At 54.4% G+C, this 17,494-nt stretch overlaps 2 protein-coding genes across 2 annotated transcripts in view; one reads left to right on the top strand and one right to left on the bottom strand.

The window, feature by feature from the left end:
* Positions 1-4,698, top strand: part of BCR (BCR activator of RhoGEF and GTPase) — a 135,587-nt gene extending 130,889 nt beyond the window's left edge. The window contains exons 21-23 of the mRNA XM_050746041.1: positions 681-786; positions 1,251-1,413; positions 2,123-4,698. Coding sequence (XP_050601998.1) covers positions 681-786; positions 1,251-1,413; positions 2,123-2,212 — 359 coding nt within the window. The 3' untranslated portion in view covers positions 2,213-4,698. The remainder of the gene's footprint in view (positions 1-680; positions 787-1,250; positions 1,414-2,122) is intronic.
* A 5,725-nt stretch (positions 4,699-10,423) lies between these two features.
* LOC126929597 (putative POM121-like protein 1-like) lies at positions 10,424-14,241 on the bottom strand. The gene is given in 2 exon segments (XM_050746053.1): positions 10,424-10,977; positions 10,980-14,241. Coding segments are annotated over 2 exon segments (3,018 nt in total). The 5' UTR covers positions 13,648-14,241; the 3' UTR covers positions 10,424-10,627.
* Positions 14,242-17,494: the final 3,253 nt, after the last annotated feature.

Raw genomic sequence — 17,494 nt, 5'->3', positions numbered from 1 at the left:
TGGGGTCCTAAAGTCTGCTGTCCTCCTTCCTGCAGAACAGGACTGAAGGAGCGCCCAGGTGCTCTAGCCACGGGTCCTGGCCCAGTCAAGCATGGGTTCAAACCTGGCCTGACCCTTAGTCAACCTGCAGGCTGATGGCTAGAGTGGGCGCTGGCACGTGCAGCACCTGTAACCTCCACGTCACCCTTAGGGCAGCTCTGCCCGCGGGGCCCATGCACACCCAGGCTGCAGGTGGCCCTGTGGTGTCCAGGACAATGAGGGGGTCTCTGCGTACTTTGTGGGGCTGGGGCCCTCCCACTTCCCGCTTCCCACCTCCTTGTGTCCCTCACTCCCGTTTCATTCCACACCGAGCCTCCCCTGCATTGGGCTCCCCTGGGGAGGGGGTGGTGGCGGGAGATGCCCAAGGGCAGCTCTGCCCATGAGCGGCTTTCACGGCTCCTCCTGCTGCCATTTGCTGGGTGCTGCTGACCCCTGTGAGGTAGAGAAAAGGTGTTCAGGTGGCTCATACCGCACACCAGCGCCCCTCGCAGGTTCCTCACTGGGGGCCAGAGCTGTGGGACTGAGGATGATGAAGAGCCTGGGCTGTGCAAGGACACAAGACCCAGGCACTCCACGTAACCACCTCAGGAGAGGTCTCTGTCTCATTGTGACCCTGCGGAGTAACCCACTGCCTTCTCCAGCTCTTTCAGACCCGGTTGCAAAGGAGAGCTGCATGCTCAACCTGCTGCTGTCCCTGCCGGAGGCCAACCTGCTCACCTTCCTTTTCCTTCTGGACCACCTGAAAAGGTAGCCCAGCTCTCCTGTGACTGCCCGTGGCTGCAGGTCCCCAGGCCATGGGGTGCCCCTCTGCTCCCACCGGACCTCCAGCACCGAGGACCTTTTCCCCTCAGTCTCTCACTGCCTTTGGGGACTAGTGCCACTGCCACCCCTGCCCCAGCCTCTCATCTTTGCCACCCTCCTCGCTTTGGACTGTGGCCTTAAAGAGCTCAGAGCTTTGGCCATGGCCAGCAGTGTCCTTGGACCCCCCCTCTTCCCTCCCAGTGACATCAAGGAGGAGACCTCCCCACCAGCCCGGAGCTGGCCCTTTGTCCTGGGCTGCCGAGACCCAGCAGTACCAGGGCTGGAGTCAGCTTGCAGCACAGCCAGGGTCGAGGTCACTCCCTTCCTGAGGACTCCAGCGTGGCACAGCCCCTCCGCCTCTCTGCTAGTGGTGGTGGTGAAACAGCACCCTCTGCTTTGGTCCTCTACAGGGTGGCAGAGAAGGAGGCAGTCAATAAGATGTCCCTGCACAACCTCGCCACGGTCTTTGGCCCCACATTGCTCCGGCCCTCCGAGAAGGAGAGCAAGCTCCCTACCAACCCCAGCCAGCCCATCACCATGACCGACAGCTGGTCCTTGGAGGTCATGTCCCAGGTATGGGAAGAACAGGTTCCAGCCCACCCAGCCTGACAGAGGTGGCCTCTGCCTGTCCCACCCCCCAGTCCTGCCCATCTTCCTACTTGCATTGTATGTGGTGTGGCCGAGATTCAGAGAGAGGGACTTGCCTAGGTCTGCATGGATGGGAGTGATGGCGGGGGGGCCCAGGCCACCTCCTGGTCCTGCTGGTGCACCTTGCTGGGGGCTTAAAACCACCTCAAGTGTTCGGGTGTGTGGCTCATGCCTGTAATCCCAGCACTTTAGGAGCCTGAGGCAGGATAACTGATCCCAAGTGTTTGAGAACAGTCTGGGCAATATAGCAAACCCCATCTCTAGAAAAAATTAAAAGAAAAATTAGCCAGGCATTGTGGCACACACCTGTAGTCCTAGCTACCTGGGAGGCTGACACAGGAGGATCGCTTGAGCCCAGGAGTTAGAGGCTGCAGAGATCCATGATGGAGCCACTGCACTCCAGCCTGGGGGATAGAGCAAGGCCCTGTGCATCTCTAAAATAAACACCCCCCTACCAAGTCATGCCTTGTCAGGACCCCACCCCACCCCCGTCTCACTGTAAGGGGTTCATGACACCAGCAGGGGTTTCCAGCACCTGAGGTGGACTTGGAGGCTTACGCCCCAAAGACCTCCCCACCAGCTGCTGTGAGCCCCCCTCTGAGCCGCTCTCCTCTTCCCCACTCTGCCCGGGCAGGTCCAGGTGCTGCTGTACTTCCTGCAGCTGGAGGCCATCCCTGCCCCGGACAGCAAGAGACAGAGCATCCTGTTCTCCACCGAAGTCTAAGAGCCCCAGTTCATCTCCAGGAGGCGAACAGACGGCCTGGAAACCTCTGGCTAATCAGGCCATCCGTAGAGTGGGAACCTTCCTGAGGTGTCCTTGGGCCACCAAGTGTCGGGCCATCTGCCAAGAAACAGCGACCCAAAGGCAAAGGACAGGTGGACTGGGCAAATCCCGCCTAGGTCTGGAAGCCCCAGACTGGCCTCAGACTGTGGTTTTTTTCCCTGTGGCCACCCGAGGGCGCCCCAAGCCAGTGCATCTGAGAGTCCAGGCCTGGCCCTGGGAGACAGGGTGAAAACAGTGGTTTTTATGAACTTAACTTATAGAGTTTAAAAGGTTTCTACTGGATCACTTGTCAAGATGCACTCTCTGTGGGGAGAAGGGAATGTGACCAGATTCCCTCACTGTTGTATCTTGAATAAACGCTGCTGCTTCAGCCTGTGGGGCCATGGCCCTGTCCCTGTGTGGGTGGGGCCTCTTCCATTTCCCTGACTTAGAAACCACACTCCATTTAGAACAGGGTTTGAGAGGCTTAGTCAGCACTGGGTAGCGTTTTGACTCCATTCTTGGCTTTTTTTCTTTTCTTTCCAGAAGGATTGTTGTGCAGAAATGGGTCTTTTGTTGCCATGTTTGTCCTCCTTGGAAGGCAGCTCCAGGAGGCCTGTGAAATGTTGGGGGACAGGACCCCCAGGGAGGGAGTCTCAGGCTATGCACTTTAGGGTTCGTTCTCCAGGAACAGCGACCTTGTGCCCGGATCCTGACCGCCCTTCCGGCGCACGCTCTCCTGTTTGGCTTCCACAGACCTGGACTTCTCTGGTTTCTCTCTGCCCACACACTCCCTGCCCCAGGTGTCCCTGCCCCTGCCCCAGCACAGGTGACTTCATTTCTGTCCTCTCAGCTCAGCAGACTCGCTCAACTTTTGTAAAAGTCTCCACTTGGTGGTAGCAGCTTGCTGATGACTTGTTTTAAAACTTTAATCCTAAATAACGTTTTGATACTTGAATATTTTTAAGTTTTATACGTAGTTTCTAATTTTTTTTCCTAACAGATTCAGATACCTAATACGATGCTAGAATGTATTCTGTGGATAATCCGTGTCCTGGCAGCATTTGCTCTTCCTCTAAGCGCCTGGCCCCACTGCTCTTAGGAGTGGGGTTCTGAAGTCTGGAGAACAGGATACGTGGAGGGTTAGGAAGGGGCCAGCCTTAGAGATGGAAGATTCCCTCCCAGAGCAGGTGGAGGCACAGGACCAATCACTACCCCCTCTGCCGGCACCTGCGGGGGAGCCCAGGCATTCTTTGTAAACCCTCCTGACCACCTGGCTCAAAGAAAACGGAAGCGTGGAGGCCGCCAAGTATTTTCAAGAAATAACCCCATGAACACTGCATCACTTTTTTAGAAAGAGGGCTTTGGGGCAGAGAGAGGAGAGAAGGGAGAGCAGAGCCGAGTTTCCAGACGGTCCTGGAAAGGACGCAGCTGCCCAGAGGGAAGCAGGATCGAATTCAAGAGAGTGTGTGGGGTCCCTGGATGACACCAGCCCCCAGTGTGGCTCTGTCTGGCGACCGCTCCCAAGGTGGAAGCAGTGGGTTTCCCCTGTGTGTCAATGGGCAGCTCCTGCTGAGCCCACAGCTCATCAGGGAGACTGACAGCAGGGCCGTGCACCTGACACTTCTCTCTGCTTCTGGACGGCTTTCTGTTTGCATCTGTGTGTGGTATGGATTTTGTTTTGCTTTTTTCTTGCTAGGTGAGCACGGCCACCGTTTACAAGCAGTGTCACTCTCGTGGGTGGTGAGGACAGAACAGGAACCTCTGCCCTCTGTACCTATCTGGGCCCTGTGGGCTCCCCTGTCCTGGCTTCCATCTCTGTCTCAGCGACCGTCCAGCCCTGCGCAGGAACACATGTTGCTTAGAAAAGCCAAATCCAGCCTTTGTCTCTGTCTCCTCTGGTCTCATGATGTGCATCTGTCGCCTTGAGACTGGAAGCCAATCTATCAATGTCTGTGCCAATTTTTTGTTCCCTCCCCAACCTCCTTCCCCATATGACTTTATTTATGTAGGATGTGTGCTGTCTAATGATGGGATGACCACACTTTTCCATGTTCTAAAAGTGCTCCTCTCCCGCAGGGCCCCAGAGCTGATGGTTGCTTTGGGTCTAGAGCTGTGTCTTACCGGCCTCCTGCCTCGAAAGCCTGTGTGGTGGCAAAGCTGGTGAGGGGCTGGGGAACGCAGCGTTCTCCAGGAGGGGACCCGGCTCTCCTTCTGCAATGCAGGCAAAGGCCTAGATGCCAGTGTAACCTCCCACAAGGCATGGCTTGCAAGACTCCCTGACCAGAAGTGATGCTTTTTTGCTTCAGGCCCTGGGTTTGAAGCAGCCTGGCTTTCTCTCGGTAAGTGGCTGGTGTCTTAGCAGCTGCAATCTGAGCTCAGCCACCTATGCACCACCGTGGGGGAAAGAACTGCGGACACTTTCATTAAAAAGTCCCCTGAGACGACTTGCGTGCATGTTGATTTCATGATCAGCGCCGCTGGGAAGAACCCCTGAGCCGGTGGGGTGGGGCTGGAAGCAGCAGGTGCAGTGATGGGGCTGGGTGCCCAGCAGGCCTCAGTGCTCAATCAGGCCAAGGTGGCTAAGCCCAGGCTGCAGGGAAGGCCAGCCTGGGGGGTGTGGGTGAGCACAGGCAGTGCCAGCTGGGCAGCGTTAGGACGCTGGAGCCGCAGCCATAACTCCATGGAGTGGGGCAGTCTGGTTGGGGCAGGGAGAGACGATCCCCACTGGGGAGAGGCTGTTCTGACTCTGCAGGTGGGACAGGGACAGATGGCCGCCAGGATGACGCAGCTGGTCTGCCTTTGCTGTGCTGAGCCCTGGGACAGGGAGGACTCCCACCACACACAGCCTGGTCCCGGGTTCTTACCTGTGGCCACCGCTCTGGCACAAGCCCCTCAGTCTCGGGTGGTTTCTGCTTGGTCCGGGATTTGGTGTTGCTGCTGAGTCCAGCCTTTCCACCACCTCCGCATGGGCCGTGGGTGTTGTCAGCCGCCTCCCGCCTTGGCCTCAGTAGTTCGCCCAGCTTACAGGGGAGCTGCCCTGGGCTGGAGATGGGCGTGCAGCCTGGGTCCTACTTGGGTGAGTGCAGCTTGAGGAGACCCGGCCACATCCACTGGGCCACAGGTTACCCTCGGCAATGCCCACATCAGCCGTCAGCCTCAGCCTCCCCAGGAGAGCAAGGCTCACACGACAAAGGCTGCCCGGGGCCAGTGAGGTGGCTGAGCCCAGCCAGAATCTTTCTCGAACTTCGGGGACGTGGCTGTGCTCATGAGCTGCCTGGTCAGCTCTCTCGGGGTGAGAGGGGCTTGTCACACGGGCCCCTGCCTGCAGTGTGACCCTTCTCAGCTTCTCTCAACAGTCCTGCCTGGGGAGTGTCACCGCCACCATGACCATTTCCCTGACACTGCGAGGGTGTGGGGACGTCCTGGGTAGAGACAGGCCCATGGCAGCTGCAGGCTCAGGGGCGCCCTGCACTGGTGGGCTGGGGACCTGGCAGAGACCACACCAAGGGCTGGACAAGGGGACGAGCCTCCAGCCTGGCCTCTCCGCAGGCCTCAGCAGCCCCTCCCACAGGCAGAAGGGTCCACACTGGGTTCTGCCCTCGCTGCAAGAGCTGTGAGTGCCACGTGCTGTTCTGCCCAATCTGGTGTCTGCAGGTGAGGCGAGGGCTGCCGCTGGCCCGTTTCTGAGTGTTCAGCACCTAAGGGTGACCACACTCTCTGTCCCCTGCCTTCTGGGTCCTGTTTGGAAATCAAACCCACACTCACAGGCCAATTTTGTTTTTCTTTTAGAGACAGCGCCTCATTTTGTCACCGAAGCTGGAGTGCAGTGGTGCCATCATAGCTCAATGCAGCCTCCAATCCCAGGACTCAAGGGACCCTCCTGCCTCAGCCTGCCAAGTAGCTTGGACTAGAGCTGTGTGCCATTGCACCTGTTTTTTTTTTTTTTATCATTATTATTTTGTAGACATGGGGTCTGGCTATGTTGTCCAGGCTATTCTCAAAATTCCCAGCCTCAAGCAATCCTCCCGCCTTGGCCTCTCAAAGGGTTGGGATTACAGGTGTGAGGCAACGTACCCAGCTCAGCCACAGAGCTAGTTTTACTAGAGATGGGATTTCCCCATATTGGCCAGGCTCATGTCGAACTTCTGACCTCAGGTGATCCACCTGCCTTGGCCTCCCGAAGTGCTAGGATTACAGACATGAGTCACTGATCATTTAAATGTAGTGAGAGGCCGGGCATGGTGGCTTACTCCTGTAATCCCAGTATTTTGAGAGGACGAGGCAGGCAGATCACCTAAGGTCAGGAGTTTGAGACGAGCCTGGCCAATATGGTGAAACCCTGTCTCTACAAAAAAACAGAAAAAATTATCCCTGCGTGGTGGTGCGTACCTGTATTCCCAATTACTCAGGAGGCTGGGGCATGAGAATCACTTCAACCTTGGAGGCGGAGGCTGCAGTAAGCTGAGATGGCGCCACTGCACTCCAGCCTAGGCAACAGAGCAAGACCCTGTCTCTAAAAAATTAAATAAATAAATGTGGCCGAGGCACGGTGCCTTAGCCCTGTAATCCCAACACTCTGGGAGGCCAAGGCAGGTGGTTCATGAGGTCAGGAGTCCGAGACCAGTCTAGCCAAGACAGTGAAACATCGTCTATACTAAAAATACAAAAATTAGCGAGGCATGGTGGCAGGCACCTGTAGTCCCAGCTACCTAGAACACAGGCAGGAGAATCGCTGGAATCTGGAAGGCAGAGGTTGCAGTGAGCCGAGATTGTACCACTGCACTCTAGCCTGGGCGATGGAGCAAGACTTCATCTCAAATAAATTAATTAATACAGAGCAATATTCTGTCGCAAATAAATAAATAAATGTACACCTGTAATCCTAGCACTTTGGGAGGCTAAGACAGGTCCATCACCTGAGGTCAGGAGTTCGAGACCACCCTCACCAATATGGCGAAACCCGATCTCTACTAAAAATACAAAAATTAGCCAGGAGTTGTGATGTGTGCCTGTAGTCCCAGCTACTCAGGAGGCTGAGACAGGAGAATTACTTGAACCCAAGAGCTGGAGGTTGCAGTGAGCCAAGATCTTGCCACTGCACTTCAGCCTGGGCGACAGAGTGAGACTCTGTCTCAAAAGGAATAAATAAATACAATACAAAATAAAAAAAAATAAATGTAGTAAGATTGCAGAGTCGTGCCGCGGAAGCGTGCTGGTCCTATCCATGTAGCAAAGGCTGATTTCATACACAAATGTCACAAGAACTTTTTTCTTTTTTTTTTTTTTTTTTTGAGATGGAGTCTCACTCTGTCACCCAAGCTGTAGCTCAGTGTTGCGATCTCGGCTCACTGCAAGCTCCGCCTCTGGGTTCACGCCATTCTCCTGCCTCAGCCTCCGGAGTAGCTGAGACTACAGGTGCCCACCACCATGCCTGGCTAAATTTTTTGTATTTTTAGTAGAGACGGGGTTTCACCTTGTTAGCCAGGATAGTCTCCATCTCCTGATCTTGTGATCTGCCTGCCTCAGCCTCCCAAAGTGCTGAGATTACAGGCGTGAGCCACTGCGCCCAGCCACAAGAACTTTTATACCCACCCCTGAAAGAAAGCCCCGATTGCCTTCCAAAGCAGTACATGGACTGACACATGGGCTGTCCCAAACAGCTCTGGAAAGATAAAGAGAAAACAGAAAATGACACACTAAGCCCTTGAGGCCAAAATGCCCTTCCCCAGAGCAGCTGCCAGAAGACAGGGAGCAGGATCAGGTTGGGGGTCACTTTCGGGTGAGGAGAGAAAAGTCAGACCCGGGGCAGGGGTGCTGGAGCCTGGTCGGCCTCACTGGAACAGAAGAGAGCTGCTTCGTGATGCTCAGCTGACTGGCAGAGCCTTGCATAACCCAAGTTCTCACGGTACAGAGAGGCCAGCCAGTGCGGGGACAAAGATAGCACACACTGAAATGCTTTCCTGGAAGACGGGGCCCAGTTGCATCTGTCAAATGGGACTAGATTGGAAGGGAGACCAGCTGCTTTGGGCATCCAAGGCCACCTCTGCATAAGCTCCCAAACTAGATGGTGCCGAGGGCCCTGGACCTGGCAGCTGGGCTGGACATCACACAGCCCTGTATTCCAGGAAACGGCATCTCGGTGCTTGTCTGGTCAGTTCTCCAAAAGAACCATCCACAGGCCACTTTTCCATTCCCCTCCTATGCACAGACTGGGCAGGGCCTGACCAGAAACTCTCCTTGAGGGTTTTCAGTCACTGCCAAACTTGAACCCAGCAGTGAGGATGTGATGTTAAAATGTGACTCTGGGCCAGGCGGTGGCTCATCCTTGTCAACCCAGTGCTTTTGGGAGGCTGAGCTGAGAGGATCAGTTGAGGTCAACAGTTCAAGGCCGAGCTGAGGAACATAGATCTCTACAAAAAAATAAAAACTAGCCTGCTCTGGTGACATTCACCCATAGTCTAAGCTACTCAGAAGGCTGAAGTGGCTTAAGCCCAGGAGTTCAAAGCTCCAGCTCTGATGGTGCCACTGTATTCCACCACAAAAGACAGAGTGAGACCATGTCTTGAAAAAACGAGCAAACCAACTAGGTATAGAAGAAACATACCTGAAAATGGCTGGGCTGGGCGCAGTGCCTCATGCCTGTAATCCCAGCAGTTTTGGAGGCTGAGGCAGGTGGATCACCTGAGGTCAGGAGATCGAGACCAGCCTGGCCAACATGGTGAAACCCCATCTCTACTCAAAATACACAAATTAGCCGGGCATGGTGGCAGGTGCTTGTAATCCCAGCTACTCGGGAGGCTGAGGCAGGAGAATCGCTTGAACCCAGGAGGTGGAGGTAGCCATAATCTAAGATCGCACCATTGCACTCCAACCTGGGCGGCAAGAGCGAGACTCTGTCTCAAAAAATAAAAACAAACAAAACAACATACCTGAAAATAATAAAAACTGCATACGACAAAGCCGTAGCTAACCTACTACAGAATGGAGAAAAGTTGAAAGCATTTTCCTCTGTAAACAGGAACAAGATGAGGATGCCGGTTCTCACCACTCCTATTCGACATCACACAATCAGGCAAGAGAAAACAGTAAAAGGCATCCACACTGGAAAACAGGACATCAAATTATCCTTGTCTGATGAAGATGTGATCTTAGATCTAGAAACATCCACCAGAAAACTCCTAGATTTGATAAATTAATACAGTGATTTGCAGGATACAGAATCAACAACAACAACAAAAAAAATCAGCAGCATTTCTACACACCCATAATGGTCTGGTTGGGAAAGAATTAAGAAGGCAATCCCATTTACAATAGCAACAAAATGGAAAAACGTATGCCACAGGAGAAATTTTACCAAGGAGGTGAAAGATTTCTACAAGGAAAACTACAAAACACTGATGAAAATGTTTAAGAGGAGAGAAAGAAATGAACAATCATTTCATGCTCATGGTAGGAATTCGTAGCATTAAAATGACCACACTGCCCTAAGCAGTCTAGCGATTCAATACAACCCCTACCAAAATACCAATGTCACCACTCACAGAATTGGAAAGTCCTAAAATTCATAAAACAAACAAACAAACAAAAAAAGAGCTCAAAGACCCAAAGTCATCCTCAGCAAAAACAGCAAAACTAGAGGCATTCCATTTAACTGCAAATTACAACTACAAAATGTTTGACAAGTGCGTAGTTACCAAAATAGTATAATCCTAGCATAAAACTAGACACTTAGATCAACGGGACAGATGAGAGAACCCAGAAACACAGCCACATGTTCACAGCCAGTTGATCTTTGACAGAGCCGACAGAAACACACACTGGGGAAAGGACACCCTCTTCAATGAATGGTGCTGGGAGGGTTGGATAGCCACATGCAGAAGAATGAACCTGGACCCTTATCTCTCAGCATATACAAAAATCACCTCGAGACAGATCCAAGACTTAAATGTGAATGTTAAGATACGAAACTACAAAAATATTGGAAGGAAACCTAGAGAAAACTCTCCTGGACTTCACTCTAGGCAAGGAATTTATGACAGGCTCAAAAGCCCGATGTGGAGAAGGATGAGCTGGACGATGGCCCATTGGACGTGTGTCCAGCAGAACCCCCAACAGTGCACGAGGGAGCCTTAGAGGCCAGGTTCCTCCTTGCTGTGCCCACGCGGGAAGTGGGGTTGCTAGGGTCAGAGGCCGGCCCAGACTTGCACGTGCAGCCTGCCTTGTTTGCAGTGGCACTGGGTCCTCGACTTGCAACTGGGGGTGTCTGCTTAAATGGTTCCCCAGGATGTGAGCAACAGACCTGCTCCCTGTGCCAGGTCCCGCAGTCACCATGGATGTGCTCAGCCTGGGGGGCCCCCTGGTGTTCAGGCCCCCTCATGCCCCATTGCCATGGGTGGTGCTCGGGGCCTTTCTCTTTACCTGTTTTCTTCTGAGGGAACTCAGAGCTGGGGCTGCCTCTCTGCTCCCAAAGCCCGTGGGTGTGGCTGCAGGGCTGGAACTGGCTCCAGAAGTGCCAGGCCTTGGGCTTCTCATGCTGCCCTCCATGCTTGCAGCTGCCAAGGGGGCGGGAATCAGCGAGGTGACCTGGGCTGAGTCCTGGGAGTCGGAAGAGGTGGCAGGAAGGGGATCTGAGAAGGAGAACAGGGGGCCTGGTGGTCTGTGTTTCTTCCCAGACACAGGAGCTGTAGAGGGAGCCTCTGCAGCAGATGCTAGGGGGGCACTGGGCCCCGGGAGTCTTAGGACTTGTGTCTCTCCTGCTGTGCATCCATATTGGGTGCTTTAGAAACAGCAGGGAGACCAGAAGTACCCGTTGCAAGTGAGAACAAGGCGTGGGAAGGCCGTGAGGGTCTGCAGTCCCAGATGGCCTTGGCCTCACCCCGCAGTACACTGTTGATGCACTGGAATGCCGCCTCCTTCTCCAGGTCCAGGTCTTCAGCAGTGACCCGGAACCCCAGCTGTAAGGGAGGTGGCAGCATCAGAGGCTCCCCTCGCCTGCGTGGCAGCAGGGGAAACTTGCGTCTACGGGGCCTAGAGGCCTGGGATCTGGGGGAGCCAGTCCTGGGGGCGAGTGTCTGCCCTGGTACTGTATCTGCTGCCTTTTCACACTGGGTGTGACCCGAAAAGGCAGCCCGAGGCCTGGCCTCACTCACTGTCTTTGAGGAACTGAGGGTCAGCTGGCAGTGGGATGAGGCTGGCCCCCCTCTCCTCCGCTTTAGCCACGGGAAGCCTCCCGTGGAGCTGTAGGAGCTCGAGATGGCATTTCGTTTGGTGCACGAGCTCATGCAGGAGGTCTGGGATCTCTGGTTATATCTGACTTCTGACCTCTGGGCACCTGCTGCAGCTGTGGTTGAGGCCCGGAAATGTGAAGGGCCTCCATCCACTCCACTCAGTAGGGACCCCGACGTGGGGGTCAATGTGGAGGGGGGAGGGGCCGCTTCAGCAGCTGCAGGAGCAGAAGTGCCAGGCCTTGGGCTTCTCATGCCCCCATCCATGCTTGCAGCTGCCAAGGGGGCGGGAATCAGCGAGGTGACCTGGGCTGGGTCCTGGGAGTGGGAAGAGGTGGCAGGAAGGGGATCCGAGAAGGAGAACAGGGGGCCTAGTGGTCTGTGCTTCTTCCCAGACACAGGAGCTGTAGAGGGAGCCTCTGCAGCAGATGCTAGGGGAGCCACTGGGCCCCGGGAGTCTTGGGACTTGTCTCTCTCCTGCTGTGCATCCATCCTGGGTGCTTTAGAAACAGCAGGGAGACCAGAAGTCCCTGTTGCAAGTGAGGACAAAGTGTGGGAAGGCCGTGAGGGTCTGCAGTCCCAGATGGCCTTGGCCTCACCCCGCAGTACACTGTTGATGCACTGGAACGCCGCCTCCTTCTCCAGGTCCAGGTCTTCAACAGTGACCCGGAACCCCAGCTCTAAGGGAGGTGGCAGCATCAGAGGCTCCCCTCGCCTGCGTGGCAGCAGGGGAAACTTGCGTCTACGGGGCCTAGAGGCCTGGGATCTGGGGGAGCCATTCCTGGGGGCGAGTGTCTGCCCTGGTACTGTATCTGCTGCCTTTTCACACTGGGTGTGACCCAAAGAGGCAGCCCGAGGCCTGGCCTCACTCACTGTCTTTGAGGAACTGAGGGTCAGCTGGCAGTGGGATGAGGCTGGCCCCCCTCTCCTCCGCTTTAGCCACGGGAAGCCTCCCGTGGAGCTGTAGGAGCTCGAGATGGCATTTCGTTTGGGACACGAGCTCATGCAGGAGGTCTGGGATCTCTGGTTATATCTGACTTCTGACCTCTGGGCACCTGCTGCAGCTGTGGTTGAGGCCCGGAAATGTGAAGGGCCTCCATCCACTCCACTTAGTAGGGACCCCGACGTGGGGGTCAATGTGGAGGGGGGAGGGGCCGCTTCAGCAGCTGCAGGAGCAGAAGTGCCAGGCCTTGGGCTTCTCATGCCCCCATCCATGCTTGCAGCTGCCAAGGGGGCGGGAATCAGCGAGGTGACCTGGGCTGGGTCCTGGGAGTGGGAAGAGGTGGCAGGAAGGGGATCCGAGAAGGAGAACAGGGGGCCTGGTGGTCTGTGTTTCTTCCCAGACACAGGAGCTGTAGAGGGAGCCTCTGCAGCAGATGCTAGGGGAGCCACTGGGCCCCGGGAGTCTTGGGACTTGTCTCTCTCCTGCTGTGCATCCATCCTGGGTGATTTAGAAACAGCAGGGAGACCAGAAGTCCCTGTTGCAAGTGAGGACAAAGTGTGGGAAGGCCGTGAGGGTCTGCAGTCCCAGATGGCCTTGGCCTCACCCCGCAGTACACTGTTGATGCACTGGAATGCCGCCTCCTTCTCCAGGTCCAGGTCTTCAACAGTGACCCGGAACCCCAGCTCTAAGGGAGGTGGCAGCATCAGAGGCTCCCCTCGCCTGCGTGGCAGCAGGGGAAACTTGCGTCTACGGGGCCTAGAGGCCTGGGATCTGGGGGAGCCATTCCTGGGGATGAGTGTCTGCCCTGGTGTTGTACCTGCTGCCTTTTCACACTGGGTGTGACCCGAAGGGACAGCCTGAGGCCTGGCCTCACTCACTGTCTTTGAGGAACTGAGGGTCAGCTGACAGTGGGATGAGGCTGGCCCCCCCATCCTCCTCCGCTTTAGCCACGGGAAGCCTCCCGTGGAGCTGTAGGAGCTCGAGATGGCATTTCGTTTGGTGCACGAGCTCGTCCAGGAGGTCTGGGATCTCTGGTTATATGTGACTTCTGACCTCTGGGCATGGAGTTCTCTCTGCAGTGGCCCAGGCCTGGGCACAAAGGGAGAAAGGCCTCCATTGTCCCGCAGGGACCGAAATGCAGACCGTGCATTCCCGGTGACCACGGGGACCCTTCTCTGATCATCAGGATTCTCTTGGACTCTGGGGTCCTTGTCCTGCTCAGGCATCCCTGCCCCGCTCTCCTTAAGGTCCCCTCAACACGATCTTCCCTGGACACGAGTCTGGGGACAGCCGGGTGTTGTGGGCCCCAAAGGGGTGACTCCCTGCTCCTGGGCCCCACAGAGATTCCTTGTGCTCAGTGCAGGGACTGAGCAGCAGGACGCCCTGGAATTTGGAGCACACAGCACTGGCTTGCTGTGGTACCTGTACAATCAAATTGAAGGCAGGATCACCAGGAAGGAATGCAGGGCTTGCAGGATCACGGAAAACCTTCTTGGAGTTGTCTTGACACCACTGATGCCAAGTGTCTGGATGCTTGTAGGATGGCCTGCCACTCCGTCCAGGGACAGGAGCAACCGGGAGATCCCACAAACAAAGTGAACTGGGGGATGGGCTGAACGGGCTCCAAGCAACTCAGCCCTACTGGCAGGTCCTCAGCCGCAGGCCGGGACAGGAATAAGGGGCACAGAGTGCCCAGGTAACCGCTCCTGGGAGCAGTGGGGAACCGTCCAACGCTTGAACTCTCGAGAGCTGGGCTCTGAGGTCCTCGTCGAGCTGCCAACTCGGCCGAAGGCTAAGCAGCAGTTTCTTCTGTTGCCGGGCAACGCGCCTTTTAAACCTAAGGGAGTGGGTGCGCGTGCACAGAACGGCGCGAGTGATAGAGCGACCTTAACGGTTAGCGCGGCAAGATACCACGCGGGAGGTGCCTGCTGGCAATGGCAGGAGGTGGACATTGGTGGGGGCACGCAATAGATACTGGAAGGAGAGACTGGCGCACAAAGGTTGTGGGAAGAACAGGTGCTCACAACGGCTGCAGATCCGCCTGTGGATCACTGAAAATTTCTGCTCTGCTGAGGCGGAGATTGCAGTCAGCTGAGATTGCACCATTGCACTCCAGCCTGGGCAACAAGAGCAACACTCCTTCTCAAAATAAAAAAGAGAAAAAGGAAAAAAAGAGGCCAGGCATAGTGGCTTATGCCTGCAATCTTAGCACTTTGGGAGGTTGGGGCGGACGGATCACGAGATCAGGAGTTGGAGACTAGCCTGGCCAACATAGTGAAATCCCGTCTCTATTAAAAATACAAATTTAGTCAGGCATAGTGGCACACTCCGGTAGTCCCAGCTACTCCGGCGGCTGAGGCAGGAGAATCATTGAACCCCGGAGGCAGGGGTTGTGGTGCTCCGAGATCGCGCCACTGCACTACAGGCTGCGCAACATATCCAGACTTTTTTTTTTTTTTTGTACGTAGTCTCCCCTCTGTCACCAGGCTGGAGTGCAATGGCGCGATCTGGGCTCACTGCAAGCTCCCCCTCCCGGGTTCACCCCATTCTCCTGCTTCAGCCTCTGGAGTAGCTGGGACTACAGGTGCCCGCCATCACGCCCGACTAATTTTTTGTATTTTTAGTAGAGACGGGGTTTCACCGTGTTAGCCAGGATGGTCTCAATCTCCTGGCCGCCTGATCCACCTTCCTCGGCCTCCCAAAGTGCTGGGATTACATGCGTGAGCCACGGGCCTGGTCGAGACTCTGTCCTTAAAAAAAAAAAAAAAAAAAAAAAAAAAAAAGCTGGGCACGGTGGCACTTTGGAAGGCGGAGGCGGGGATCACAAGGTCAGGAGTTGGAGACCAGCCTGGCTTAAACGGTGAAATCCCGTCTCTACTAAAACTACAAAAAATTAGTCAGGCTGGTGGCGGGCGCCTGTAGTCCCAGCTACTCCGGAGGCTGAGGCAGGAGAATGGCGTGAACCCGGGAGGCGGAGCTTGCAGTGACCCGAGATCTGGCCACTGCGCTCCAGCCTGTACGACAGTGCAAGTCTCCCTCTCAAAAAAAAAAAGAAAAAAAAGAAAAAAAGAGAAAAGGGGTTTTTAATAGACACTGAATCATTACGATTTAGTTGAGCTAGAAATCTATTTAGTTTCTTCCATATTTTTCCAAAACTTTCATCCTTTTTTTTTTTTTTGGAAGCGGAGTTTTGCTCTTGTCCCCCAGGCTGGAGTGCAATGGCGCAATCTCAGCACCTGCTGGCAATGGCGGGAGGCTGGGGGACGCTCGCCCAACAGGTACTGGAGGGAAAGGCGCGCGCAGAAAAGACATGGGAAGACCAGGCGCGCGCACAAGGGCTGCAGATCCGCCAGTGGATCACTGAAGATTCCTGCTCTCCTGCAGAGCTGGAGACTGAAGGGAGCTAAGATCGCATCCTTGCACTCCAGCCTGGGCAACAAGAGCGAAACTCCGTCTCGAAAAGAAAAGAGAGAGAGAGAAAAGAAAAGAAAAAGTAACGGCCAGGCGTGGTGCCTCACGCATCCCAGCACTTTGGGAGGTGGGGGCCAGCGGATCACGAGATCAGGAGTTGGAGACCAGCCTGGCCAACATAGTGAAACCCCGTCTCTACTAAAAATACAAAAATTAGCCAGGCATGGTGGCACGCACCTGTAGTCACAGCTATTCCTGTAGCTGAGGCAGGAGAATCACTTGAACCTGGGAGAGGGAGGTTGTGGTGGGCTGAGATCCCGCCATTGCACGCCAGCCTGGGCAACAGAGCGAGACTCCATCTTAAAACAAATTAAAAAAAAGAGAAAGGGTTATTAATGCACTTTTATGCCTGTGTCTTCAATTTGCTTAGGAACTAGAAATCCATTTGGTTTCTTCCATATTTTTCCAAATTTTTCATCCTTTTTTCTTTTTTTGAGATGAAGTTCTGCTCTTGTCCCCCAGGCTGGAGTGCAATAGCACAATCTCAGCTCACTGCAACCTCTGCCTCCTGGGTTCAAGCGATTCTCCTGCCTCAGCCTCCTTAGTAGCTGGGATTACAGGCATGCACCACCTGGCCTAGCTAATTTTTCTATTTTTAATACAGACACGGTTTCACCATCTTGGACAGGCTGGTCTCGAACTCCGGACCTCAAGACAGAGTTTAGTAGAAACTCTGTCTCTACTAAAAATACAAAAATGGCCAGGCGTGGTGGTTCACTCCTGTCATCCTAGCACTTCGGGAGGCTGAGGCCGGCGGATCACCTGAGGTCGAGAGTTTGAGACCAGCATGACCAACATGGATAAACCCCATCTCTACTAAAAATACAAAATTAGCCTGGCATAGTGGCGCATGTCTGTAATGCCAGCTACTCAGAAGGCTGAGGCAGGAGAATAACTTGAACCTGGGAGATGGAGGTTGTGCTGAGCCGAGATTGCACCATTGTACTCCAACCTGGGCAACAAGAGTGAAACTCCATCTCAAAACAAAAATTAGCTGGGTGGCAGGTGCCTGTAATCCCAGCTACTCGGGAGGCTGAGGCACAAGAATTGCTTGAACCCGGGAAGTGGAGGTTGCAGTGAGCCAAGATCAGGCCACTGCACACCAGTCTGGGCAACAGACGGAGACTCAATCTCAATAAATAAATAATTATTAAGACAAAAATAAGGACATTACATAAACCATGTTATACCAGTGATTTTTGAAAATATCCAAGCAGTTTTATAGAAAAATATAACTCAGGCCAGGTGCGGTGGCTAATATCTATAATCCCAGCACTTTGGGAGGCAGAGGTTGGCGGATCACCTGATGCCAGGAGTTCGAGACCAGCCTGGCCAACATAGTAAAACCCCAATTCTACTAAAACTACAAAAATTAGCTGGGCATGGTGGCACATGCCTGTTATCCCAGCTACTCATGAGTCTGAGGCTGGAGAATCACTTGAACCTGGGAGGCGGAGGTTTCAGTGAGCCGAGATCAGGTGACTGCAGTCTAGCCTGGACAACAGAGAAATTCCGTCTCAAAAGAAAAATACAACTTCATAAAAAAGAAAAGTTTGTCTAGATCTAGAACCATTACAGGAATTGAATGGTTATTTTAAAATC

The sequence above is a fragment of the Macaca thibetana genome, chromosome 10 (assembly GCF_024542745.1).
Source record: "Macaca thibetana thibetana isolate TM-01 chromosome 10, ASM2454274v1, whole genome shotgun sequence".
Classification (NCBI taxonomy): Eukaryota; Metazoa; Chordata; class Mammalia; order Primates; family Cercopithecidae; genus Macaca; species Macaca thibetana.
This window is presented reverse-complemented; position numbering and strand designations above follow the sequence as displayed.